Source organism: Psammomys obesus, unplaced genomic scaffold, assembly GCF_907164565.1.
Source record: "Psammomys obesus unplaced genomic scaffold, mPsaObe1.curated_primary_1811, whole genome shotgun sequence".
Classification (NCBI taxonomy): domain Eukaryota; kingdom Metazoa; phylum Chordata; class Mammalia; order Rodentia; family Muridae; genus Psammomys; species Psammomys obesus.
The window spans coordinates 52190763-52218301 of NW_026585895.1; the positions used below are offsets into that span (position 1 = coordinate 52190763).

Sequence of the window (27539 nt, forward strand, 5' to 3'; positions counted from 1 at the left end):
CCACCTCCCTGAGGTGTGGGGAGGGGAGCGGTTTGCTGGGTTTGAAGACATGTACCATTATGCCCACCTTGACCAAATATCTGGGTTCCATGTTAGTCAACACATGAAGTTGATTACCATACCAAACACAATTTCCAATTTTCTTCCAGCAGCCCGCTGGCCCCTGGAGCCACCTACACTCATGTACATACTCCACACAGGCATATACATATACACATGATTTAAAAGAACAAGTCATTGAAGTAACACGTTTAACAGTTGATAAATGGACAAAGTGACACGAGAAAATCCTAAGACTGCTTTGGGTCATTTAGCCTCTGTTCTCTGTGCTTGGGGTGAGTTCTGCAAGCCTCACACAGATTCTCTGGAGAAACGGGCCTGGGCCACACAGCTGGGGAGTGGCCACAGCAGATCTGGCAGAAGTTGTGGCTGCAGTTCTGTTTTACCTGCTTTCCACCCCCCCCCAAAAAAAAATTGACCCCTCTTTTAAAATTACTTGTCTAAGTCCCAGTGTGTTTATGTCAGTGGGGTTAGTTTTCTATGTGGTCCTCTCTGTCAGTTCACTTCGATGCTTTCAGCCCAGGCATTTGGGAAGACTGTGGACTTTGAGCATCCTGTTGTGATCCTAGAATCTCCATAAGTATATCCAGTGTCAGCAGCAGCCAGCACCACTGGGCTGTGACAGAGATGTGTCATTGTGGGTCTGTCACTGTAGAGATAGGTCACCCCAGTGGTGGGGAAGTGGACATGGGGCCTCTCCTTCCTGATCAGTGTTGCTGTGAACAACTTAACTATTCTAAAAGCTACATACAAAGAGGCCTCTTTCCTCTGTCCCTTCTTCCCTCCTGTCCTCTTTTCCTCCTCAGCTACCTGCATTGCCCAACCTGGCACTCCTCACTACAGAACTGCATTCTTTAGCACCAGTTCTCAGAATCAGCTGGCACAAGACTCAACATGTCACCCCAAGACCCCACCTCTGCTCTGTCCCAGCTTCCTGCCGCCCCACCGCTCTCATCTGCACACCTACTCCGCACTGGATTGGGCAGAGAGAGCACATGGACACGCTGTGGGTGTGGATCTGTAGGTCCCGCAAGCTCTGACACAGTGTAGCAGTGATCTGAGCTGGGGACTTGAGCTCCCAGAGGGAAAGGGCTACTGGCCTGGAGAGACTGGCTATGCCTGACCAACTGCAGTGCCCTCCTGGTGTCTATCATAAAAGGCAGTCCCAAGGCAGCTGAGCTCCTTTAAGGGCACCTCTTAATACTTGGTTTATGATCTGTTGCCATGATAACCTTTTCCTGGTAGCCAAGGTACACATCTGCGGGATGGTGGCCTTCGCCTCCAAGCCCAGGACTTTCCCTCTCCCTTCCTCATTGTGTCTGCTCTTCCCACGCTTTGTCTCTTTCTGCCTAGGTGTGCCCCAGAATCCTTGCTTATGCACCACAGGGAACCCTCTCCCTTGGTGAGGCACAGAGGTGAAACATGACCCTTTATGTGAAGGTGCCACCAAGCCCTGGTAAGTGAGCCAGGCTGGGTTTTGCTCTGCAAGCTCCTTTCCATCTGTGCCACCATCTCCACCCAGAGCGTCTTGTCCTCCTCTCCCAGCCTCTGCCTCCTGCACCCAGCTCAGCCTGCACTATCCCATACATAGTGCAAGCTCTCAGAGTTACCAAGGTTCACCCAGTGCCCGGTAGTACACAGCCACCTCTGGTTCAGGAGTCCCTTATGGATCCCCCACTAAGGTAAGGAGCATTCAGCACCTCAGGACGAAGCACACCCATTTTTCTGAAGGTGACACTAAACACTTATGACAGGATGCAAGGCACCCAGCGAGGGTTGGCTATGGAACCCTCCCCCACAGCATCCATGCCACCTGCCTGTGCTCCCAGGTAGGCAGTAACCCACACAGATATACTGTGGCCACCGCTCAGGATGCACAGGGTCAGCCTGATCTGGGAAAAACGGGCCACCCCACATCTGTGTGTCTGTGTATACATGGTATCCGTGCACATGACCTTGGCTCCAGCCCCATAAATACCAGAGAAGTCGAGAGGAGGCCTCCTAGAGGCAGACACTCGCTATGGGGCGCCTGGAGGTTCTGTTTCTTGGCCTCACCTGCTGCTTGGCAGCAGCTTATGCTGCAAAGGTAAGCCAGGGTCCTGCAGGGGACTGCGATGGCCCTCTCTCATTCATGAAGATCTGGAAACTGGGGACAGGCCTGCAGGATGGAGGAGGACAGATAGAGCACAGAAAGAGGAGTAAGAGGCCAGCAAGCCCAACAGCACTCCAAGCTCTGGTCCTGCCTTGGACACACCTAGCCTTCTTGTTCACATGGAGCCCAGCATGCAAAATTATACTGGACTCTCATACACCAGGAGGCAGTCTTGAGTGTAAAGATGTCCCATACCCTATTGGATGTCCTTATTTGAAACATTCATACTAAAAAGCCCACTCTTGCTCTGTGGTTTCAGGTGTGCCTACATCTGGCAAGCCTACCTGCAGCCCCTGGCTTTTGCCCCTTTAGAGGTGGCTCCCCACAGAGAAGCAGCTTGCCTGCTTACACAGCAACCACATCCTGTTCTTGAACAGGAATCTGAACCTTCTTCCAAATCAGGGGCCTGGCTCCGAGCAACCTCCATTTCCTGCTCCTCTTCAGAAGGGGTGAAACCTACCTGCTGTGTGCAAGGCTCCTCCCCAGGTGCCCTGAGTGGGCTGCACAGCTCCTCTGGGGTACCTGTAAAGTCTGCCCTTTAACAGTCCTTCTCGGGGGATGTGAGGACAAATCACAGAAAGCTCAACAGATGCAGGAACACGGCAAAGGTCCCCACACAGGCACCAAGCTCCTTCCACATTGCTCTCCAACCCATTCATGCTCCAGTCCTTGTCTTGCTGTTTTTGGCCCTGGAGACAGTCTTCCCTTTTCCCTTGGAGTCTGGATGTCGGGGTGCTGGTCTGAGGATCTTGCCATGGAAAGAAAGTCATTTTCTTTCCTGGGGGAGTTCTTTTAGAGTGTTAGAAGGACCTGGACTATCTCCCCACCGCTCCACTGCCATCCAGCACCCCTATCCTGCCACTGGCCAGGATCCCTGCATCTGGCCCCCACCTGAGGCACTGAGGTCTACTGCAACCATGCAGACACACTTCTGAGAGGTGACATCCGGGTTTCTGACTCCTCCCAGTAGCCGGGGGGTGGGGGTGGGGGAGGGGAGAAGCAAGGACCGTCAGGTGCCCCAACTATCTGTGTAGTCTCCCAGGCTCCGCTCTTCTCTCCGGTTTCCTCAGCCAGTACACTACAGTACAGGGTCCATCAGCCTGGACTTCAAGCTGATATCCCAGCTTGGGCCTGCAGCCATGGGCCACTTTCTACTTCCCTCTGCTTAAAACCTCTCACAGGGGAGGCAGGAGGCTACACTATCACCACTGCCAGGTACACAGAACCACTCTTGACTGTGTCCTGGACTGATGCAAGCGGAATGGGAAGAATAGGAAGTGGCAGAGCGGTTAGACACCCTTGTGTCAGAAGAATGACTTCCAGTGGGAGAAGTCAGTTTGCAGGGAGTACCTGCCTCCACGGCTCTGGTTAAGGCTGAACACCGAGGAGCAGGCCCTGTGAGGAGTTGGACATGGGGCCAACATCTCCTTGCCCCAGCCAGCTAGGCAGTGGGAAGAGGTGAGGGGAGGAGGGTCAGACGCCGGAAACTCATGGCTATTTAGAAACATTCTGGGAGCACTGAGCCTCCACCACTAGTGTGGAGTCAGGCAGGCCTTCCCTCTGACAGCCGTCAAGCCTTGGGGAGAAACTGCTGTGTCCCATCTTATTATAGGGAAAGTGAGGCTCCAGGTCTCAGCCAAGACCTCGACCTTCACCCCACCTGAGCAGAGTATAGGTTAAAGTGGCTTCAGAGAGTGGCAGGAGGATGTGCCAGGGTTCAGGAGGAAAGCAAACCAGCCCCTGCAGCACTTGGCGGGGGCCCTGCTGGCACCCGGGAGACTGTGCAGTCAGGCACTCTGGCTAGCCGTGCTCAGACTCATCTGACCTTGCCGTGTCTCCCCTGCAGTTGGGCACTGTGTACACAGAAGGCGGTTTTGTGGAGGGTGTCAACAAGAAGCTCAGTCTCTTGGGTGGTGACTCTGTTGACATCTTCAAGGGCATCCCCTTTGCCACTGCCAAGACCCTAGAGAATCCCCAGCATCACCCTGGCTGGCAAGGTGGGAGCTGTGTGCTGCGCTGGCCCTGGTGGGTGCCGGGTGCTGGTTGGGCCTGATGGGGCTGGCCCTGGCTATGCCTCTTCACACCTGCCCCTTCTCTTACTGCAGGGACTCTGAAGGCCAAGGACTTCAAGAAACGATGTCTGCAAGCCACCATCACCCAGGACAACACCTATGGGCAAGAAGACTGCCTTTACCTCAACATCTGGGTGCCCCAGAGTAGGAGGCAAGGTCAGGATCCTAGTTTCCCAGAGGACCCCGCCCTACCCCCACACCAGAGCTCCAGGCCCTGGTCAGGATTGTATTTGGTGCTAGCAAGCTGAAATCAGTGCTGAGGCAAGGAGGCGGTACCCACTGCTTATCCTCGAAGCCTGGGCTGAGCACCTGCTCCAGCAGGGTTAGTGAGCTGGCTGGCGAGAGAGCCTGCTGGTGTCTGAAGTCCTTGTCTGCCCCTTTCAGTGTCTCATAACCTGCCTGTGATGGTCTGGATCTATGGAGGCGCCTTCCTTATGGGGTCTGGCCATGGGGCCAATTTCCTCAAAAACTATCTGTATGACGGGGAGGAGATTGCCACTCGGGGCAACGTCATCGTGGTCACCTTCAACTACCGTGTCGGACCCTTGGGTTTCCTTAGCACCGGGGACGCCAACCTTCCAGGTATGCTAAGAGCAGAAGAGTGAATATGCTGGGCCCCATGAACCCTGAGCTCAGCAGACAAATGCGCTTCTGCAGCCTCTACCCTGACAGCCGTGGGAAGGCCTGGAACCTTCTTCACAGAGTCAGCGTACTGGAGCCGAACTGTGGGATGTGGGAGCACGAGGCAGCCATTAGGAAATGAGAGAAGACAAGGGACAGACAGAATGACAGAGACCCAAGTTGAGTCCTGGAGAACAAGGTAGGAAAGCTGAGGTAGAGTCGGGTAGACACAGAAGCCAAAGGACAGACAAACAGTAGGAGGAAACATGCAGGAAGAAGTCAAGCAGAGCCACTGCGGGCTTTACTCCCTGTATCTCCACTCCTGCTGCTCCCTTTTAAGCTCACCCCCTGGAGATCCACTATTTGTCCTTCTGGGCTCTCTCAGGGTGTCAGTGCAGCTAGGGCTGGTTCCCTCAGCCACCCTCTGTATATGCCCTAGGTCACTCATCTCTAGCTTCCTCTAACTCTAGTTGCGGGCCCTCCTGCTGAAGGCTATTCTTACCCCCAGGTAACTTTGGCCTTCGAGATCAGCACATGGCTATCGCCTGGGTGAAGAGGAACATTGCAGCCTTTGGGGGTGACCCCGATAACATCACCATCTTTGGGGAGTCTGCTGGAGGTGCCAGTGTCTCTCTGCAGGTCTGGGGCCCTCTGATGTGGAGTCTGACCCCAAGATTAAAGGAGGGAGCCAATGGACCCTAGGATAATGGTCAAAGCAGGGTTTGGCCGGGAGCCCTGGCCCCAGGTGCAGCACGTTGATAGAACTTCTGGGTGTTGCAGACCCTCTCGCCATACAACAAGGGCCTCATCCGACGAGCCATCAGTCAGAGTGGTGTGGCACTGAGCCCCTGGGCCATCCAGAAGAATCCACTTTTCTGGGCCAAAAAGGTAAGCACAATAGGACAGGAGTAGGCAAGATGGGACCTTTCCCATTTCCATGCTGCCCTGGACCTTTTGTTTGCCCCTCCTCTAACGTCATCCTCTGCCTTCCCCTAGATTGCTGAGAAGGTGGGATGCCCCACAGAGGATACTGGCAAGATGGCTAGGTGTCTGAAGATCACAGATCCCCGGGCCTTGACAATGGCCTACAAGTTGCCCTTGAAAAGCCAGGAGTGTGAGTGGGTGCTGCTGGGAGGGAAGCATGTAGACTGGAGATGATTGGAGGCCTTGTGGGGCAAGGCTGAGCTCCTGGAGGAGACAGAGAGGTGCCAGACTGGGCTCGTCCCCAACGTCCTGCCACTGCCCCCTAGCAGGCCCCAATGGTAAAAAAAAAAAAAAAAAAAAAAAAAAAAAGGTGGGGTGGGGGGGGGTGGGAGAGGCTTCCAGTTCTCCAGAGACTTTAAGAGGCCAAACATACCCAGGTATGGTGGCGCACACCTTTAATCCCAGCGCTTGGAAGGGAGAAGCAGACAAATTTCTGTGGGTTCAAAGCCAACCTGTTGTAAACAGTGAGAAGCCAGCCAGGGCTGCATAGTGAGACTCACTGTCTAAAAGAAAGGAAGGAAGGAAGCAAGCTTTGAAGGCAGGTAGTCCCAAACAGCAGACACCCATACACAGTTTCAGGGAGAGGTGTGGACCCAGACCCAGGGCCACTATGCTGGATGACAGCTCTTAACCTTCCTTGTAAATCTGGCAATCATTTGTAAATTTCCCAATACGTCCTGTGGTGTTTGGTCCTTCCAGCTGGAGCTGCCACCAGCAAACATGAAGAAACAGCCTGTCCGCTTAGAAAATTCTGACGTTCTTCTTTGCTTAGCCTTCCAAAGCAAATCCAGTGGTCTGAGTGTCTGCACCTTCCGTTTTTCTTTCTTCTTTCTATACCACAGATCAAACTCAGAGACTGTGCGTGACATTCAAAAGCTCTACCTCTGCCACTCAATCTGACTCTTGTTTAGAGAGCCACTGAGAAAGCCTGGCTGTGCCAGGCCTAAGGACAAGGGTCTCTGCCTGCTGAGCCAGTGCTCAGGCCTGTTGGCAAGCCTGGAGAGCAGGCAAGCCTCACACACCATGGCCAGCAGGTTAGACCCTTGTCCCTGGTGGAGGTTCAACAAGGAAAGAAGGAGGGGACAGGTGTGCTGAAGCCCTGGCCTGTGGAGTAGTGGACTCTTCTCGTGGTCATGAGACAGAGTCTGGGAATGCTTCTGCATCTCACAACCAGAGAAGGCTGCCACTAACATCTGACACGTTAGGCTAGGGACACAAGATGATTGTGGCAAAAGGTCCCTGGGGTTGAAGAACCCTGCTCTGGTCAGAAAAGGGAAGAAAGAGGTCAGATCTAGCACAAAAGGCCAAGAGGAGGCAGGCATTTGAAGGTATAAGAACCTGTTGGCTCTCTTACTCAGACCCCATTTTATACTATCTGGGCTTCATCCCTGTCATCGATGGAGACTTCATCCCAGATGACCCCATCAACCTGTATGCCAACGCTGCTGACATCGACTACTTAGCAGGCATTAATGACATGGATGGCCACCTATTTGCTACTGTTGATGTACCTGCTGTTGACAAGACCAAACAGGATGTCACAGAGTGAGCAGGGGCCCCATGAGGAGAGCATGTAGCTGATAACAGCTAGAGAAGAATAGGCCTTGTTGGTGGGACCACATGAGCAGCAGGGGCCCAGGGTGCTGTGTTGGGGTGAGGGCGGGCAGACATGCTCCAGTCAGCACCAAGGGCAGGTCCAGTATCTCTTTCCTCCATCCCCATGCAGAGAGGACTTCTACAGGCTCGTCAGTGGATACACTGTCAGCAAGGGGCTTAAGGGTGCCCAAACAACCTTTGACATCTACACTGAATCCTGGGCCGGGGACTCATCCCAGGAGACCAAGAAGAAGACAGTGGTAGCCCTTGAGACTGACATCCTCTTCCTGATCCCCACGGAGATGGCTCTGGCCCAGCACAGGGCCCATGCCAAGTGAGGTTCTGGGAAGGAGTTGGTGGGGGAGGTTCCTGAGAGGACTGTCTGAGCTGCTGCAGCTTTCTGCCAAGACCACTTGGCTAACTAAACAATGAATTTAGCTCTGGATTTCACATCAGTCAAGGTTAAAAGGTTAATAGAGGCAATATACCTTATCTAATCATGTGAGAAATATGAATTCAGATGGAGGAAAAAAATCCTTGACCCTGAATTATGAGAAGAGAAGGCCTCCAAATATTTTGTAGAGTGGAGACATGAACATTGCGTGGGGGCTGCAGCTTTTCTTTCCCTCATTATCCAGTTCAGAGCTGGGCATGGTGGCACACTTTTTTTTTTTTTAATTTATTTATTATGTCTACGATGTTCTGTCTGCATGTACACCAGCACACCTGAAGAGGGCACCAGATCTCATTATACATGGTTGTGAGCCACCATGTGGGTGCTGGGAATTGAACTCAGGAACTCTGGAAGAGCAGCCAGTGCTCTTGACCTCTGAGCCATCTCTCCAGCCCCCAATGGTGGTGGCACACACTCTTAATGCCAGCACCCAGGAGGCAGATCTCTGTGAGTTCAAGGCTAGTCTGGTTTACATAGTGAGCTCCAGGCTAGCCAAGGCTCCACAAAGAGGCCCTATCGCAAACAAACCAACCTCAGTTTTTTGTGAGTCTTGGGGGTCCTCCAGACCTTGCTCTGTTCCTCTTCCCTCTCTCCCCGGGGCCTACCACCCAAGGGAACCCCCTCCCAGCCCAGCTGCCTCTGTTCTCCTCAGGAGTGCCAAGACCTACTCCTACCTGTTTTCCCACCCCTCGCGGATGCCTATCTACCCAAAATGGATGGGGGCTGACCACGCTGATGACATCCAGTATGTGTTCGGAAAGCCCTTCGCCACCCCACTGGGCTACCGGGCCCAAGACAAGACTGTCTCCAAGGCCATGATTGCCTACTGGACCAACTTTGCCAGGAGTGGGTAAGATATGCAGTTGAGCCCAGAACCAAAGGCAGTAGGTTGAGGGCTCCTCTGCCACTGTGACCCTACAGGCCTGGTCTCTAGCCTGTTCTCTCACTTAAGCAAACTTCTTATCCTCAAGCCGTGGTAGCTAGTTTGCACATGAGCAGAAGAGCTGCTGACTCAGCCCCAGGGCCAAGAACATGCTCATCATGACTGAGCATCACAAGATTGGCTTGGATGGGCAATCTGTCAGCAGCTGTCTGGGAGTGACAGGTCTCCAGGCCCCTTGCAGTGCTGGACCCCTACTCAGTGTCTTCTCTTTCTGCAGGGACCCCAACATGGGCAATTCACCTGTGCCCACGCACTGGTACCCTTACACTTTGGAGGGCGGCAACTACCTGGAGATCACTAAGAAGATAACCAGCACTTCCATGAAAGAGCACATGAGGGACACGTTCCTGAAATACTGGGCTGTGACATTTGAGGTGCTGCCCACAGTGTCCGGTGACCAGGACACCCTCACTCCCCCTGAGGACGACTCAGAGGCTGCCCCTGTGCCCCCTGTGGATGACTCCCAGGCTGCCCCTGTGCCCCCTGTGGATGATTCCCAGGCTGCCCCTGTGCCCCCTGTGGATGACTCCCAGGCTGCCCCTGTGCCCTCAATGGGTGACTCTGTGGAGGCTCAGATGCCTGCAGTCATTGGCTTCTAATGTCTTGTAAGCCTTGGTCCCGGGGTCCTCCTCTTATTAGCTCTCTCTTAATAAAGCCTCAGCTTTGCCCACCTGGTATTTGGTCTTTGTTCCTGAAAGAGCCTGGAGGAAGGAACAACCCTCAGTCAGTAGTGACAGGCACTTGGTCCATCCCTTCCTATCCCCAGGCTGCAGAAGTCAAAGGACTGTCTTTAGGTTAGACAGGAGCAAACACATAGCACCAGAGATGTTGAACACGGGAGAAGGGGGCTCTTGCAGGCAGGAAGCAAAGGAATCCTGCAAGATCCCATCTACCAGGGACATCCTTCAGACCTGGCTAGCATGTGTGACAGAGAAGCAGGGCCATCTGAGGCGTGGGCAGGTAGAGGAAGCTGGGACCTGGTTCGCAGGCCGCAGGAATGCCAGTGGGCAGAAGCACACTACAGCTTTAAGCACTGCACTTTGGCTTTCCCAGACATGGTGCAGCAGATGGAACCCTGAGGCCAGGCAAAGCTTTCAGGAGTGCCTCCATAAGAAAGGGGTTGGCCAGGGTCACACCAGTCTGCAGGTAATCCTCTTCCTTCTCAGATTTTTGAAGACAAATGACTTTTAAGTTTACATGTCCCAAAACTGTGATCAAAGAAATATCGAGGCAAGTTTCAAATTCTCCACTTTCTTCACAGCTGTGGGATGGCTTCTTGGTCAGGAAACCATCCTTGCAAGTGGCTTTTGTTTGGAACCTAGGTCTTGCAGTATTGCCCACGCTGATCTCAAAGCTGGGCTCCTCTGACATCAGATTTCCAGGAAGCTGGGACCAGGAACTAGAGCTTAGAATAATTACTTATATTGAATTTTCATTCAATATTTTCATTCAATAATTACGTACACACACACACACACACATTTGGTTTTCGGAGACTGTTTTCTCTATATAGCCTTGGCTGTCCTGGACTCACTTTGTAGACCAAGCTGGCCTCTAACTCACAGTGATACATCTGCCTCTGCCTTCCCAAGTCCTGGGATTACAGACATGCGCCACCACCCCCAGCTGAAATAATTATATTTTAAATCAGAGTTTTGTTATCTTAGTCTAGCCTCCAAGTCATAATCTTCCTCCTCAGCCTACTAAGTGCTGGGATCACAGGGGTGTGACGCTGTGCTCAGCCTGCAAGTGTAAAGGTCTTAAAACCGTGACAAATAGGTCAGCAAGCTGGCTGAGCAGGTAAAGGCACTGGCTTTCTGAGTTCAAGCCCCAGAATTCACAAAGGCGGAAGGAGAGAACCAACTCCATGGAGTTGTCCTCTGACCTCCACACATGCACACAACCCCACAACAATGAAAAATGCCTCTTCACAAGGTTGACAAAATACATGCCTTGGGCTAATTGAACTCTTTTCAGGAGAATTAGTGTTACACTTCCATCACCGTTACCTATTTCCAAAACTCTGTCATCGCCCAGGACCGAAACTGGACCCACTGAACGCCAGGCTCTACTTCCCTTCCCCAGCTCCCGGGGACCTGCTGTGTGAGCTTCTGCCTGTCCCACATGCTTTTTGTGAGTAGAGTGATGGCCAACACTCGCAATGTCTGTCCGTGTTCTCCAGTCCTGCTCCTGGCTCAGCACACCCATCTGTTGCTGGCATTCGGATGCCGAGTGCCCTTTTGATTGTTGCCATGTTGGTAGCAATGCGGCCCCTTTTAAATTTGAGTGAGTTGGGTCCTTTTTCTTTGCTGATGTAACGAAAGGTTTGTCAACTTTGTTCGTCTTTTCAAAGAACGCTGTTCCCTACTCCATTTATCTCTGTTACATATTTTATTTTCATGTGTGGGTGCATGCAAGTGGAGGCCATAGGTTCATGTCAGCAATCATTCCGACTTTTCTTCTGCGGTACAGAGCATCAGACCCATGGCTTTCCCCATGGCACACAGGATATGCCTCCAGCACCCATAGCCTGGGTGTTTTTAAAGACTGCTTTATTTTTGTGCATATGAGGCTTTACCTACATGTGTTTGTGTGTCACATGTCTGGAAGCCAGAAGATGGCACCAGGATTCCTAGAAAATACAGGTGGCGAGCTGCTATGTGGAACCAGATCTGCACCCTCTACAAGACCAACAAACAAGTACTTTTAACAACAGATCTCTCTCCAGACCCTATTTCTTCCTAAAAACTACTGTGTGTGTACATGTATGAGCACATTGTGTGTGTGAAGATCAGAGGACAACATATAGAAATTAGATTTTTCACCACCATGTTTGTCCCAGGAGTTGTCCGGCTTAGTGACAAATTCTTTTACCTGCTGAGCCATCTTGCTGACTCAAAATCTGCTATCCATCCATTCACCCCTCCATCCACCCACCCACCCATCCATCTCCATCTATCCATCCATCCATCCATCTATCTACCTACTAAATGTGTATGAGTGTTTGCTGCATGTGTGTTACACGTGTTACAGTGCCTGAGAAGGCCTGAGGAGAAATAGTGTCAGATCCCCTGGAGCTGGAATCATTAGTGGTTGAGCTGCCTGATATGGGTCCTGGGAACCAAACCCATGTCCTCTCCAAGAGCAGAAGCCTGCCTCTGGGCACTGCCCTTCACACACTTCACTGAACCTCCCCAGGTGTGTGCTCTTAGCTGTAGGGCCATCTCTCCAGCCCCCCAATCTCCCATCCCTCCAGAGACTGCACCCTGGAGCCAACAACCCAAAGGCTGTACCACGCTTTGAGAACACCCCAGGAGTGCCACGCTGTCAGCGCACACCACAGCACCCAGCTAATGGGTCTGCCGCACGTGTGGCAGATGTGTCTCCTTCAGCATGCCTGGGAAGGGCAACTGGTGGCTCTTCTATGCCTGCATGAGATCCGCTGAGAATCCTCTGCCAAGCTGAGCCAGAGCACCCTGCTAGTACAAAAAGGGAATAAAAAGAACAAAACCATTGTGACCAGACAGTAGTAGAAACAGGATTTTAATATAATATTCAAGTCTAGCATTTTCTATTTACAACAAATAAATATTGCCCCACCCCAATCAGTAAACTTTTTTACTTTTTATACAAATATTCAGCCGTGTTCCTCCTCCACGAAAATCTCCTCCCCCCCAGCCTCCCGTTCATGCAGTCTTGTGCAACCCAGGATGCAGTGGTGCTGAATGGCACTTCAGTGGCATGAGAGTCGGTGCCACCCAGGTGGTCCAGGAGAGGGCTTCCCTTTCTGATCCAGGGGAGGGCTGGAGCGTGTGGCGAGCGAGACTCCCTCACTCTGTAGGCCCTGAAGGTGGAATCTTTGGTGCAGCCTGAGAAAGGCTAGAGTGTGGGAAGAAAGGCAGGGACTTCCATGAGGGTCCCAGGCCAGTGCCTGTGGGCACAGGAGAGAACGCAGTCGTCAGCCCTGCTGTGTGTGTGTGTGTATGCCCTGGAGCATCCGGGGGCATGGGTGGCAGTGTCTGCACCTGGGGGAGGTGTCAGGAAAGTGTGGAGGGCAGTGTCCAGGGCAGGCAGGGTACCATGCCCGTTGGCAGCACCCCTTGGCAAAAGTCAGCTAGTCCTCTGGTTCCAGAGAGCAGAAGGCACCTAAGGCGGCGAGTGTCCCTGGAGGCCAGGTCAGCCTGTCAGTGGCAGGGGTCAATCCCGGCAGCAGGAGAGGTTAGGGTGAGCTGGAGTCTGGGGGTAGCCTTGGCTGGCAGGTGGGCAGAGGTACCTGTGTGGCCTGGGCCACTCTAGTCTGTAAGTGCTTAGTCCCCAGCCAGCCGAAGCCTGGGAGTCATCCTTAGAAGATGCCTTTGGCAATCTTGAGTCCCTTCTGCTTCATTCGAGGGAGGGTGGAGCTGGCTCCATGCTTGACCTTAGTCCCCTTAGTGAAGGTCCGCTTCTTTAGGATAAAATCGTAGTTGGCAGTAGAGTTCATGGCATAGAACACGTTGGCGTTTTCTGGAATCTTCAGCTCTGGCAAGAGAAGGGCAGGGGGACAATCAGTGGTGCTATTGGGGCTGGGAGACCCCCCACTTGAGATACACCTTCAGGCCAGGACACACCAAGCTCTCCAGCTCCACCATTAAGGAAAAAGCTCCTGTGATTCCCAGTGGAGGACAGACGATGCTGAGAGTTGAAGGAAACTCACTGACTCTAGCCAAGAGTCCCCTATCCCACCCATATGGCTATCTCTGCTAGGCGGGACTTCCAGGCAGAACACGTGTCCTGGAATTTGGGCTGCCTTCCTGCTGCTCCCCTACTGCTCACAGAGGCTCTAAGGACCAGTCTCCTCCCGCTTAGAATCTGTCCATCATTACCAAGCTAACTTGCTGCTCCTGCTGACTGACCCTGTTTTGAGCCTCTGTTGGCCTGCTTCTTGAAAGGCCCCTCACCCTGCCCACATAACCAAAATGGTGTAAGTTGCTAAGAGAAGGTTTGTAATACACAATTCTAGACAGCATGGAGCTCACTGTTACTGGGGCAAATGGTGGGATGTGGGTGTTGGGCTCACATCAGCAATGTGATGACAACACACACACACACACGTGACCTCTGCAGTGATTTCTCTTTAGCACTGACCTGCTGGCCAGAGCCTCCTTTAGGGGAAAGGGGCATAGGCAGAATGCCTGGAATTCTCCAAGGTCTTAGATCCCCTACAGCTGGAGTTATAGGAGACTGTCAGGCAGCTCGTGTGCTGGGAACCGAACTCAGGTCCTCTGCAAGAGCAGCACACTAAAGCCTGGTACCCACGAAGATCAGAAGCAGGCACTAGGTCTCTGGGAATTGGGATTATAGGTGATTGGGAACTATCATGTGGGTGCTAGGAACTGAACTCAGGTCCTCTGGAAGAGCAGCAGGTTCTTCTAATCTTTGAGCCATCCTTCCAGCCCAGTCGTGGTTTGCTTCCTTCCTTCTGGTTTCTAGAACACTAACTCAGTGTGTTTGTTTTTGTCTCACGTGTGGATTTTTAAAAAAGACTTATTTTCATTTTATGTACATTGATGTTTTGCCCACATATGTCTGTGAGGGTGTCAGATTCCCTGAAACTGGAGTTACAGACAGTTATGAGCTGCCATGTGGTGTTGGGAATGGATCCCAGGTCCCCTGAAGAGCAGCCATCTTCCAGCCCCTCATGTGTGGATTTTAACATGTGAAAATCTTCCTGAAGTACCTGCTTTCTTATTTTAACCAGATAATGTCCCCTTAAGCAGGTCCATGAATGAGCCTCTCTCTTCAACTCATGCATCCTGGATGGGGAGGCCCTGCAGATGCTGGGGCAGGAGGAAACGCGGGGTGTCAAGGGCTGCCCCGAGGCAGGTTGCTGTGGGCACCACGTCCACACCGGCTACTGTGCTTTCTAGGGCCTTGGGCACTGGACCTGGGGCAGAGGATGGTGCTGGCCTGCTGCTTTGCCACTGGCCTGAGTCTGACTGTCTGACTTACTGTGATCCTCTGAGATGATCTGCACCAGCTCGTAGTCCTCTGGCTCGTCCTCATCTAGGTTGTGTTTGTCCATGGCTTTTCGGATGACGGTTGGGGCCTTATCCTGGCTGGTTACCTGAATTGGAATGGGGCCAGGCTATCAGGACAAGGGTCACAAGTGCTTCCAACAGGATACAGAGACCTTCTGCCTCCACAGCATGAGGCTGTTTCCCACTGTCTCCAGGCCCATTGTCCAGAACAGCCTGCCACCAACTCCCACAGGGAGCTGTGTCCCTGAAGGCAAGAAGATCAACAAGCCTGGGGAACCAATAAGTTCCACTCCAACCCCAAGGAGGAAACAGCCAATGCCCACTGGCCACCTATGTCTAGCCTGGTCCTGAGGCTGTGATGGTAGGCAGCTCAGGGGACTTAGTCATGGGGTCACCCAGGTGAACGAATAAGAGCCATTCCAGCTCCTGGCACAGAGGGGCTGAAGCTCCACTGGGGTGGAATATGGCAGGGTAGCTGGCCCAGGGTAGGGCCATCTGCAGCTGGAGCCCTGGCAGGTGAGAAAGGTCCTCCCTGTGTGGCCACCCACAATCGTGGAGCAGATCCTCTTGGCTCCATGTTCAGTAGACATCCACACCTTGACACTATCCTGCTTCACACCCCTCTCCCCCAGCTTGAATGGCAACAGCAGCCTCCGGAACAGTCTGCCTCCATCTTGGTCAGCAGCTCATCTCCATGGACACACCACATCATCACTGCCCTCTGTTTCAGCCTCCAAGAGAAAGCCAAGGGTTCTGCAGTTCAGTGGGGCCCTGACTGCTTCTCCCTTAGTCCCTGTCCCTCTGTCTCAGCCTAACGCCCTACAGAGGCCACAGTTTCCTAGGGCTTGGGCATACTGCGCCTCTCCCTCCTCTCAGGCCTGATTGTTGACCAAGGTCTCCAGTCACTTCTCACTATTCTTTTAAACCTACAAGGCCAGTGTCAAGGAGGTCGAAGACGGCACAGATGCATCTGTGCATGCCTGCCGGCTGACCAAGTGGGGCCCACAGGGATGCCCCGCCTCACGCTCACCAGGATGCTCTTGTACATGTTGCCGTTGTCCACATCGAGGCTCACCCGGATGATGCAGCAGTCGCCCACCTGCTGGTTGTAGAGTGGCAGCGAGGAGCTATAGCTGCACACCCCTGAGACGGAGCGCTTGTGGGTGCGGGTGGTCGACACGGGCGTGGTGGAGGCCGACGAGGAAGAGGTGCTGCTGGAGGCTGAGCTGATGCCGGAGGTCTCTGGGGACGACTGGGAGGCTGACTCCCAGAACTGTGGGCAACAGCAATGTCACCAGCGGACTGGACGGTGAAGGGCCCAGAAGGCTGGCAGCCAGCTTTGGGGACTTCTAGGGCCCTGTTGGACATAGGGTGGGATGTACCAATGGGAAGGGGCAAGAGCGGGGAGAATGGGTGGTCACCTTCTTTTCCTGGCCATCAGGAGACTCTGGGACAAAGCTCATGTTGATCTCTTCCACGTCAGAGCTGGAAGAACCGGCCGAGTGCACACTGAGTGCGTCGGCGATGTCCCCGCTGCCGAGGTAGGGGCCGCAGCGAAGCTGGTCACAGGACTTGGAGTGGGCACTGCTACTGGTACTGAGTTCGGTGCTGGGAGCCTGTCGGCTGGATGACGAGGTTGGCTTACTCTAGCGGTCTTCCCAGGGACACCATCCTTAACTGTCCTGAGTCTCCGCCCATCAGTCCTGTTTTCCCTGGATATCTCAGTTTCTAGCCCATTTCACAGAGGTGGAAACTGAGGTCCAGAGAGCTGATTCAACTTTCTCTGTGACTGACAGAGGCTGCCCAGTATTAGGGTAAGACACAGCACTAGCATGGCTGGTTCTCCTGGCCCCAGCCCTGTGGCTCCTCTGGTCCCCGTGTGCACCTGGGCCCAGGCACTTACTCGCTCCAGCGCTTGACAATGGCTGTGCTTTTCTTGCTCCTCAGAGTGTTGCTGGCTGACTCAGATGGGGGCTCCAGCTCACACGACAGGTTGTAGCTAAGGCAGAGGTGGTTGTGAGGCTACCGAGAGCTCCCGTCCAGGGCTATCCCAGAAGGCGGAGCCTGGGTACACCACCATCACCAGACTATAGTGTGACATGATGACCCTGGGCCTGCAGCCTCACCTCTCAGCCTCACTAAGCCGGTCCATGGCTCGGAACCAGGCTCCGAAGTGCTCCTTGGGAGCAATGCTGTAATTGTTGCAGGCCGACTGCAGCAGCTTGATCTGGGCGATGACTTCAAACTCCTGCATCAAGAGAAAAGAGGGTGGTGATGGGCTCAGGAGGGTCCAGCACGGGCTGGCCTCTGGATCTTTACTCCCCCACTTAAACCCACTCAGAGCCATCCTGTTTTCTTTCCTTTCTTTTTATTTTTTAAAGATTTATTTATTTACTATTTATACAGCACACCTAAAGAGGGCACCACATCTCACTATAGATGGTTGTGAGCCACCGTGTGGTTGCTGGGAATTGAATTCAGGACCTTTGGAAGAACAGCCAGTGTTCTTAACCTCTGAGCCATCTCTCTATCCTCTCCTTCCTGTTTTCATAGTCCAAACAGCCACTGTTTAGACTTCCACACAGGAAGCTGTCCTGGATGTCAACCCCTATCGTCTGTGGAACAGTCCTTACAGGGTGTAGCAGATGTCACCATAAATCAACAGAAGGATGGACCTAATGCCTTGCCCAGTCCATGTTCCCCTCCCCCGAGGGTGGCAGCTCCTCACCTTCCTTCTCTTTTCGAAGTTGATAAGTCTCCCCTAGAAGACAAACAGCCAATGTCCGTAAGAAAGGACGTCTTCCACCATCAGTCTTGCCTACCTTCTTCTGTACTACCACACACACCCGCTAGGGGGCAGGGAAACCACACCTGGCTCTAGGCACTAGCATCAAGGTTTGGAGACATTCCTGTCCAAGCCATTCTGAGTCAGAAGGCCCTGCTTGGCCCACGGGCTGTCTAACCTTGGAGTGCCAAGCTTCATTCTCTTGCCTAGAGCCACCATCTGAGGGTCATGCATGTCTAGTTTGGCCAACCTACTCAGCTCTGCTGTCAGCTCTGAGGGGAGGAGGAGCCACTAGGGAGGCAACCTCAGAGCTCAGGGGGTTAATAGGAGGCTCTGTTCTCCCAGACCTATGAACCCCACCCTCAGACCCCCACCTCAGGTCCAGGTTCACTCACATACAGATAGTCCTTCATGGCAGTGTCCAGCATCACCAGGTCAGTGAGGAATGTGCCCAAGTAGGGGACAGTGCCCTGGATGACACCCTGGGACATCAGGTGGGAAATCAGCAAGGCTCAGGGCCCCTCTCCCATACTCACCTGCCCTAGCTCCACCAGGGCCTTCCACTTGGAGCAACCCAAGAACCCTTGACCCCTCTCTCCCAGGTCCCATCCCAGGCTGCCATTTGGCAGGTCAACATTATGTGGTCCTTGTTCATACCCTCCCCAAAGAGCTCTGCCAGGCCCAGACTCTGATGGTGCAGCTTTTTCTTGTCCCCCAAGATGTAGCTGGTCACCGTGCCACAGGAGATAAGGGCCAAGGGAACCTCTTCCTGTCCCGGCCCCAGGTCACTCACTGTGTCCTTCTGCCGCCTCTGGGCTCTCCGAGGGTTCATTTCCAGTGTGGCAAACTTGGAGGTACCTTCCTGCCAGGGTTGAAGGGGAAGCCAGTGAGATTTCCCTCCTCACTTGATCCTGACCTGCACTCTGACCCTGGGCCTGGGGGGTCCTTGCATTGGCTGGGTCAACATGACTGCTGCCACATTTAACGCTTCTAGATCAGTCTTCTAACACTCAGTTGGGGGGAGAGGGAAGGAGGGCCAGCCTTCCTCACCTAAATCCTCACCTTCGAAGCTCAGAGGACCCTGTACCTGCCTCCGGGGGACAGAAGGGCTCAACATCTGGTCCCAGTGCCTTCCTGACTCTTCCTGCAGCCAAACCCCAGTGACCTCCTACAGAGACCTCACCTCTTCCTGTGAGCTCAGTGCCCTCCCTTTTCCAGACAAGAAAACGAAGGCCTGGAGACTGGCAGTGACTTGCTTAGAGCCCCACAGGGACTCAGGAGCGCAGCCTACTGACTGGAGTCCTGGCCTCTGTCAGCATGTGGGCTGTGGCAGGATCTCTAACTGAGCTCAGTCATAACAGGAGAGGGACGGACAAGGTGTCTCAAGCTCCTTGGGCCTGGGACCAAAGCTTCCCAGCTACACAGGGCCTCAGCAGAGTCCTCTGCCTTTGTTCTCTCAGGGCTCTACAGGGCCATCTCAGCCTGACCAGTGTGGCAGGGGCAGGGCCCACTGATAATGCTGCCTTTTTTCCCCCAAGCCATTCTGAGTTAGGATGTGGAATTTTCTAGGGTGAGATAGAAAAATGAGTTAATCAGTCCTTGATATGTCTAAGCTGCCTGGGCATCTTGTAGCTTCAAGGGACAAGGCAACCTGCCACCCTTTCTCAGTTTCTCATGCTGGTCAGCAGCTCCACCTATGCAGGCATATCTGCCCCTTGGGACAAGATTTTTGAAAGGAGAATGGTCCCCATCCCAGACAGTCTCTCCCCTGGGAAGAGCCTGGCATCACAGAGACAGAGAGGGCTGGCCCGGGGAAGTTGCACCCCCTTCCATCCACCTGCCAGTGGCTAAATTCCAGCAGGAAGTTGCAGACCTGCTAATCGAGCCAGCTCATCCCCCTGCAGCAGCCTGCCTGGCTGCCCCCCCGCTACGTCAGATTACCAGGGGTCTCCTGTTCCTCCAAGTGCCTGCCACCTACTCAAGGGCCAAAGACATCTTTCCTCCCTTTGGCCTGCCTTGACAGGACTGGAAGTTTGCCAAAAACTGTCAGTGAAGAACTACCTGCCACCCTGCAGTCTCCTGTTCCCCCTCTTTCTCCATCAATGTGGCTTCCACCTTACCTTGATGAGTAGCTCTCTGCTCAGGGAATAGTTGTTCTCATCAGAGAAAATCTCCGACAGCTTCTGGAACACTCGAAAACTGTCCCTGAAGGGAATGCAGAGTGAAGGCAACAGTTAGAAAGGGTGTGCGTTGGGGCAGCCATGAAGGGGAACCCACTTTCTTTTAGAACAAAGATTCTATGCTGCCGGAGAAGAATGCTTTAAACATGGTTCCACTGAAGGCTACTGGAGTAGGCAAAACATTTTTGTTTGTTTGTTTCAATAATTTATTTATGTTCTTTTATGTGCATTGGGTTTAGCCTGCATGTGTGTCTGTGTGAGGGTGTCAGATCTCGGAGCTACAGACAGTTGTGAACTGCCATCTGGGTGCTGGGAACTGAACCCAGGTCCTCTGGAAGAGCAGTCAGTGCTCTTAACCACTGAGCCATCTCTCCAGCCCGCAAAACTGTGTTTTGCTTTCAGCTGGACAGCTGTGTGTCTCTGTGCAAGCATGAAACCTCACCTGGCTCTAATCGGGGTATGCAACTGAGCTGTGCCCAACAGTGGACCCACCCCTTGGACTTTGCTGCTGGAGCTCACCGAAGGTACAGCCACCCAAGGATTTAGCAGGGGAGGGGACGGGGAGGCCTACCTGGAGACCTCTTCCCACGTCTTCTTTAGGCGGTGGATAGCATTGCTCTGAAGAGCAGAGAGGATGGCGTAGAGGGAGGAGAAATTCTTGAGCACTCTGCACTCCTGGGGATGAGGAGTCTATGAGTGGAGCCCTGGGCTAAGCCCCTCCTTACTGCCAGAAGCTCCCAGGGGCATGCCAGGGACAAGCGCTCACAAAGCAGCTCAAGTGCACAGCCGAGTGGCAGGAGGGAGCGTGCATCTGGCAATGGGCCATGTGGCCCTGAGGTCTGTGAGGAAAGAGAAGAGGTCCCCAGGCCCCTCCTGCAGCCTACCCTGGCCACCTCGATCCAGTGTTCCACCACCCGGGCCCTGTCCGTGGCCTTCATACTCTGGTCCCCAAGGCAGGTAGTGATGACACAGTTGGCCACGTTGTTGAACTGGGCAACAGTGGCGCGGATGGTGGGTGCGAGATGCTCCTTGCCTTTCTTGTCCCGCTGGGACCAGATGGAGCCCAGGCAGTGGTAGGGCACAACTTTCTTGAAAAGTTCCTAGGAAGGGGGACTTGTGTTACTGGACCCTGCACAGCCCACATGCTGAAGCTGGAGCTTGGAGGGTGAGGATGTGGCTATGCCCTATGGCACTCTCGCCCTTCCACCTGACCTCTGAGGGCACCCAGTGCATGGTAAACCAGGCAAAATGATGGGGAGAGGGGAAGTGCACATGCCAGCGGCTTAGGCCTGCTCTCCTCAGCAAGCACACCTGCTATACAGCCTTGCCCTGTGTCTGACAGTTTCCCACACACGGTAAGCACGCCATAAGTGCTGAGGTTAGCTAGGCCTCCAGGCCAGAATGGAGGAAGGTGACCCAGGGACCTAAAAGCACCTTGGTGAGCACTCCTCCAACCCTAGAGGGCTATCACACTTTCTGTCTGCTCCAAATCCTCAATTCTGCCCTCTGTGACCACCTTCTAGCAGGGAATCAATGCCTTCCTGGGCTAAGCTGTGTGCCGTAGTTACATAGCTGTTAACAGTGGAGCTGGGACTTGCCCTGGGACATAGGCTCTGAACCAGAAAACAGGTCTAGACAGCAGAATACAAAGGGAAGATGGCTTTGCCCTGCCCCACTACTCACTGCGTCCATCAGTGTAAACTGTTCAGCCACTAGGTCAGGAGGGAATAGCAGGAGGTGAGGCTTCTCATCCAGTCCATTCTCTGTGGCTCCAGGCAAAGGCCAGGAAGGCTCTACTGCAGGAGCTGCCTCGAGCTCGAGGGTCTGCGGGAGAGTGGGGTCCAGCTCTGGAGCAAGGGCTAGGGATGGCTCAGGTTCAGGCTCTGAAGGTGGCTCTGGAGCAGGTTCCACCACCGGGCTGGATGCCAGGACTGGTACCGGGGCTGCTGCTGGCTCTGGTTCCGGTGCTGGTGACACGGCTCGGCTCGGTGCCAGAAGCAGTTCGGGAGCTGGCTCGAGCTGTGAGGCTGGTTTCAGAGACAACACTGGAGCTAGGGACAGGGCTGCAGGAGATAAGATGTCCAACATGGCTGCCTTGTCCATAGCATTTCCAAAGACAGAGGACCACTGCCTGACAGAGAAGCAAGCCCCTACCCCCATAATAAGATGTTATCCCAGACTACAGTGTACTGCCTGCTGGGTCCCAGGCTCCTTGCTCCTGGCCCAGCACCTGCATTGGAGCCTCTTTGTAGTGGGGATTAATACTGACCCCTCCTGCCAGGTTCTGTGTAGCTGCCCCTGGCTCCTCACCCTCAGGCTCAACCTCACTGGGCTCCAGGTCCTCCAGCTGGGCCAGGAGAAGGTGAGCACGGCGCTCCAGGTCTGAACCAGGCATGTTGAGCTGTACGTAAGCCACCAGCTGCTTGAGGCAGGGAAAGTCCGGAGGTTGACAGAAATCCTCTGAGTATTGGTCCAGCCAGGTGCCCAGGATGGAGGAGATGGCACTGGGGACAGGCAACAGTGTCAGAGCCATGGCTTCCCCTGCCACCCTCCCATAGCACCCCTGGGAGCTGTGTCCATTCCACAGGTCCCTTTTGGCTGTCCAGGCTATGGCAGGCCAAGTAACTGGATAGAAACTACAGAGAATCCCTGTAGGAGAATGCAAAGGCTCATCAATGGAGTGGCAGTCCTCCGGGCTCTTCAAGGACACACTCCTACTCCTGTCTAACTCTGCTGGTTGGAAATTAGGGAGAGCATTCAAAGAATCTCAGTCAGTCGCTACCTCAGTACTTGTTCTTTGTGAGCCAGGTGTGGGTTGTATTTTCCTGAAGGACATGGTTTGTTCTTTGAACGCCTTGGGAGCTAAATGCCATTACCAAGGAGTGAGGCTGCATGTCTGTTGGGACAGGACAGGCCCACAGACCATTCTCATAGTGGCTGGTTCTGAATGGTCCCCCAACACACACACACATACACACACACACACACACTCCTCTACTCTGCTCCCTGAAGGCTCAGTATCACTCTAAACTCTGTCTTCCTCTGCTGTAGAAGCCTTAGGCCTCAGCCTGCCAGCAGGAACCAGAAGTGTGGGACCTACAGTTTGCTGAACCCCTGTTCCCCAAACCTTCCCTTGTTACCCATAAAAGCACACTTACTTTTTGAGCTGGTCCTGCGGTCCGCCGTCCTCACTGGAGTACGGGAGGATGCAGCCATATCTAGAGGAGGCCGTGAGGGCGTCACATCTACCGTACCTGCTTATGATGTCTAGTGTTACTGGCCAACTCCCTGAGGAGAACGGAGCCAGGGAGGCAGGGACCCTGCTCTTGGCAGAGTTGAGTGCCTGGCAGCATCGCTGCACACAGCAGACGCCTCAGTGGACCTGGGCCCTCTCAGCCCATTACACAGGGCCCTGCTCTATGTATATTGTATGTAGGTTGAGGTTGCCTCCTTTCTATTCGGGGAATCCATTTGGCCTGAGGCTCAAGTGAGATAGCTTTTCCATGGAGGAAGGGAAAGTCATATAAGACCCCACAGGCCTTGACAGCCCTGGCTGGGGCGGCACTGCCAGGGCCCATCCAGTTTTGTCCTGACAATGGCCTTTAAGAATGTTTACCATTAAACCGGGGCACACAGAGACACAGGCATTCTCAACACCCAGCCAGCATGAAGGGGCCCCTGAGTCTGGAGGTGGTGCTCACCTTTTGAACAGCAGGTCTAGCACCTGCTGAGTGGTGGTGAAGGCTCTGTAGGTGCACAGGAAGACGGTGACGTAGGAAAGGTCACTGCCCTGGAAGGCGGGCACCAGGTGCTCCACCAGCTTCTCCAGAGTGCCAGCCTTCACCGTGCGCACCTTGCAGGTCTCGTACAGGTTCAGGGCCGACTCATTCTCACACTGGGTGGACAAGGGAAGGCACATGGTCTCAGGAAAGCTGGAGCTTGGCTCAGCTCGTGCACACCCTCAGAAGAACGTGGCCCAGGCTGGGACAGGAGGCTCTCAGATTTTAAAATGGAATTTGAGGTTCGGAGCCCTTCAGGGTGGTCTCTTAAGTGAGTGACAACAGTATCTAACATACTTTGGGGAGTGCCAAACCGAATAGCCCATCCCAGAGGCTTATTCCAGAGTCAGGGCATTGGCCTTTCAGGACCCAGGACATTCCCTGAACAAGCTTAATGACCACTGGGAAGAATCATTAAGTGCGACAGCTGTGGCAACAGGTTTATCCTCTGAAATATTACATGGCTGGGTCAGGCTCAGCTTCTTCTTTAAAAAGAAAAAAAAATTAAAATTTTTTAAAATTTTATGTGCATTAGTGGTTTTGCCTGCATATATGTCTGTGTGAGGATCTGGATCTGGAGTTTCAGACAGTTGCCAGCTGTTGTGTGGGTGCTGGGAATTGAACTCAGGACCTCTGGAAGAGCAGCCAGTGCTCTTAACCTCTGAGCCATCTCTCCAGGCTCAGGCTCAGCTTCTTAGCTCAAGGGGCCCAAGAGATGTGTTCTGAGACAGCAAGTTGCTGAGAATTCAAGAATGCTGGCTAATTTTGTCAACTTGACACAGGCTAGAGCCATCTGAGCAGAGGGAACCCCAAATGAGACAATGCCTCCATTAAGACTGCTGTGGACACGCCTGTAGGGCATTTTCTTAATTAGTGATCAGTGGGGGAGGGCGGATCTGGGTTCTGTAAGCATGGCTGAGCAAACCATGGGGAGCAAAGCCAGTGAGCAGCACTCTCCCATGGCCTCTGCATCAGCTCCTGCCTGTGGGTTTCTGCCCTGACTTCCTTTGGTGATGGACTATGGATGTAGAAGGGTGATCCAAATAAACCCTTTCCTTCCCAACTTGCTTTTGGTCATGCTGTTTCTTCATATGAATAGTAACCCTAAGACAGTTTACAAAGCTTGACCTACAAAGGGCAGCCCTACTATATGAGAGGATTTGTAAGGCTAGGAGGAAGATAAAGGAAGACTGACATCTGAGGACAGGTATTAAACTAGCAAAATATTCCAGTGTGCACGGCTTTATGGGAAATGAGAAATGAGGTCAACAGTAACTCCCCTCACTCATATGAAGGTAACTCAGCAGGCCCTTCATGCGGGGGCTGGACTTTGGGCTGGAGGAGGGAGTAGTGGAGGAAAGATCAGCCTAGTTCTGAAAGGGTCACCCTCCTGGCCCCCTCTCCATACTCACCCCTAGCCAGCGCTGGCCCTTGGTGGCTCCCTGGTGTAGCTGGACCTTGCGCAGGGAGATGGAGTAGATGACCCCGTTGATCAGCTCTTCCCCAATCTCCTGCGTAGAGCTCTGAAAAGACAGGGCCCAGAAGCGGGGCCAGGACATCAGGGGTCTGCTGTAGGGGGATGGCACAGACAGGTGGCTCCTAGACATACAGTGTGAAGAAAATGGAGAGCCCAGGACTCTACTTCCTACCTGGCCCCTCATGACCTAAAGGCCAACAGCTGAGGAATCTGCTCCTGCCTGGTACTGGACTGTCCGACACGGTGTCCCTCTAAGACAGGTAGTTATTCAGTCATTTTGGAGAAAGGTGAGTGGAGGTTGAGGCAGGAGTAACTTATACAGGTCAAACTGTCTTGTGTACCTATCCTAAAGTCCTAACATGGTCACAGGTAGCACTGGCCCTCAGAAAAAAAACCTAGTCCCCAGAGCCCAGGGGCACCCACACCCTCAACTCTCTGTCCAGTCTGAGGCTCCAGGCTGACCCAGCAGCATCAGGCAGTTCCTTCTAGCGCAGCCCTGGGGACAGCATCATGGGTTGAGGCAGGTGCCGACACCGGCCACATCTGTGGCCACTTCCTTCCCCTTCTCATTCATGCTTCTCAGACCTCTTGGGCAACACAGGGGTTCCCAGCTGGCTGCACTTCCTCACGTGAGTGCGAAACAGCAACAATGCTGGGGTTCCACAGAACCCCAAATCATGAGACCTAGCTGAGGAAGGGGGGATCATGTGGCTCCTTCTGAGAGCCTAGAGAAGAATGGAAACATTTGCTTCCCCTGATACCCCAGGCTCTCTCCTACTGCTGCCATCTGGGGAAGGGCTCTGTATCTGAAATGGAGGGTACAGAAACCGAACTCTCAAGAGCTCAGAGCTGGGGTGGCAGGCATGAGCGCAGCCTAGGGCTACTGCCCCTACACCCAGTGTGAACCATGGGGATCAATGTGGGGCCAGGGGACTTGGATCCAGTGCTTATCTACCTGGAGCCCCTGTGTAGACACTTTGCTGGGAGCCTGAACCAGAGGCCAGTGTGATGTGGGGCTGTGTCTGGGCCCTCATGGCTGCCATCCACCCTTACAGGGCTCTGGGAGGCCTGGAAACAACTTTTGGAAATCTGTTTCCTACTCTGGGCTTTGAGCCAAGGGAAAAGCCATGGCCACCACACTGGGCTCATGACTGTCCACCTTCTCTGGAGAGAAGGCAAGCCTGTTTCCTGAAAGTCAGCGGGTAACAAGGCTCATGCACCCTAAGCAATCCTGGCCACAGCCCAGGGACCTTCCCTTCAGAGACCAGTGGCATTGTCATCAGCTAACCTCTGACCCAAATCTAGAAAGTCTTTCAGAAGAGATAACAGAGACTGTGGTCCTGGACCACCCACTGTGCCACCTCAGAGATTCTTGGAAGTTGGGGCTGGAAGAGTCTTCCTTTCCCAAGGAGTTTGGTCACATCTAGCATAAGCAGCAGAGTCAGGTCTCACACTTGACCCTTCTCTTCCCACCACACAACACTGGATTTCAGCCCAAGGAGCCTAGTACAGCACCAATTTACAACAGGTTTTTTTGTTGTTTGTTTTTTTTGAGACAGGGTTTCTCTGTGTAGCTCTGGCTGTCCTGGAACTCGCTCTGTAGACTATGCTGGCCAGGAACTCACAGAAATCTGCCTGCCTCTGCTTCCCTTGTGCTAGATCAAAGGTGAGTGCCAACACCACCAGGCCTTGCAACAAGTTCTTACTGGTGCCCGCTGGACAGAGATGTATCCTAGCCAGGCAAACCTACAAGAGGAGCTGGGTGCAAGCAGCAGCAGCCATCTCTGAGCAGGGCTCAAAAAGCAAAGGTTTCCTCAGTTCTGGGCTCCGCTGACAGCCCAGCAGCTGGTCTGGGCCCTGTGGAAGTGTCATGTGATCCCTGTACCCTTCCCCCACCTGAGGGAGGCCATTCTGCCAGCTGGATGGGGGTGGGGGTGCAGACAGGCACTGAGAGCCACACATGCCCTCCTCTGGGGAGCGGATACCCTGTTGCACAGATGGGAACTGTTCTAGCTGTGAGGCCCTCACCCAGGCCCTCACCCCGTGAAATCCATTTCCTTCCATCAACCACAGCAGGAATGAACAGACCCCAGAGTGTGGGCACCTTTGCACCAGATACCCGGAGAAGGCAGAGCTGCCCCAGGCCTGGTTAGAAAGCAATAGAGAAGAGCTTCTCTAGACAGTCTAAGAGATCTGTCCTCATGTCCCTCTGAGGTTGGAAAGGGCTCCATGTAAACTAAGGCCACCATGGGCCACTTTGTAGCAGGCAGCCCATGTAGGCAGTACCATGCTCCAGAAATACTCAAGCAGTCCAGGGAGAAGAGGGGGTAAGCTGGCCCAGTAAACAGCTGATATAGCAAAAATGTTTGTCTGCCTGGGGCAGGCGTCCAGGAAACCTCTGAGTGCTAAGGGAGGAATG

At 53.6% G+C, this 27539-nt stretch overlaps 2 protein-coding genes across 5 annotated transcripts in view; one reads left to right on the plus strand and one right to left on the minus strand.

Annotated features, from left to right (window-relative positions):
• Nucleotides 1-2052: 2052 nt before the first annotated feature.
• On the plus strand, nucleotides 2053-9557 carry Cel (carboxyl ester lipase). The gene is made up of 11 exons (XM_055599819.1): nucleotides 2053-2146; nucleotides 4059-4209; nucleotides 4318-4440; nucleotides 4669-4866; nucleotides 5414-5544; nucleotides 5686-5793; nucleotides 5902-6019; nucleotides 7248-7434; nucleotides 7616-7819; nucleotides 8592-8789; nucleotides 9100-9557. Exons 1-11 carry the CDS (start codon nucleotides 2081-2083, stop codon nucleotides 9479-9481), a joined length of 1866 nt encoding a protein of 621 aa, XP_055455794.1. The 5' UTR covers nucleotides 2053-2080; the 3' UTR covers nucleotides 9482-9557.
• Nucleotides 9558-12412: 2855 nt separating this feature from the next.
• The window catches only part of Ralgds (ral guanine nucleotide dissociation stimulator), a 38450-nt gene continuing 23323 nt past the window's right edge, over nucleotides 12413-27539 (minus strand). For 2 of the 4 annotated variants that reach the window (XM_055600474.1, XM_055600471.1), the window contains exons 2-18: nucleotides 25056-25166; nucleotides 23566-23759; nucleotides 23023-23121; nucleotides 22175-22368; nucleotides 21548-21927; nucleotides 20749-20964; nucleotides 20436-20539; nucleotides 19805-19889; nucleotides 18478-18546; nucleotides 18080-18166; nucleotides 17628-17660; nucleotides 17026-17147; nucleotides 16803-16898; nucleotides 16321-16522; nucleotides 15930-16172; nucleotides 14871-14985; nucleotides 12413-13400 (exon numbers count right to left, since the gene is read on the minus strand). In XM_055600474.1, the coding sequence (XP_055456449.1) occupies nucleotides 13225-13400; nucleotides 14871-14985; nucleotides 15930-16172; nucleotides 16321-16522; nucleotides 16803-16898; nucleotides 17026-17147; nucleotides 17628-17660; nucleotides 18080-18166; nucleotides 18478-18546; nucleotides 19805-19889; nucleotides 20436-20539; nucleotides 20749-20964; nucleotides 21548-21927; nucleotides 22175-22368; nucleotides 23023-23121; nucleotides 23566-23759; nucleotides 25056-25166 (2526 nt within the window). In that variant the 3' untranslated portion in view covers nucleotides 12413-13224. The remainder of the gene's footprint in view (nucleotides 13401-14870; nucleotides 14986-15929; nucleotides 16173-16320; nucleotides 16523-16802; nucleotides 16899-17025; nucleotides 17148-17627; nucleotides 17661-18079; nucleotides 18167-18477; nucleotides 18547-19804; nucleotides 19890-20435; nucleotides 20540-20748; nucleotides 20965-21547; nucleotides 21928-22174; nucleotides 22369-23022; nucleotides 23122-23565; nucleotides 23760-25055; nucleotides 25167-27539) is intronic. The other 2 variants (XM_055600473.1, XM_055600472.1) reach the window with 2 other exon arrangements.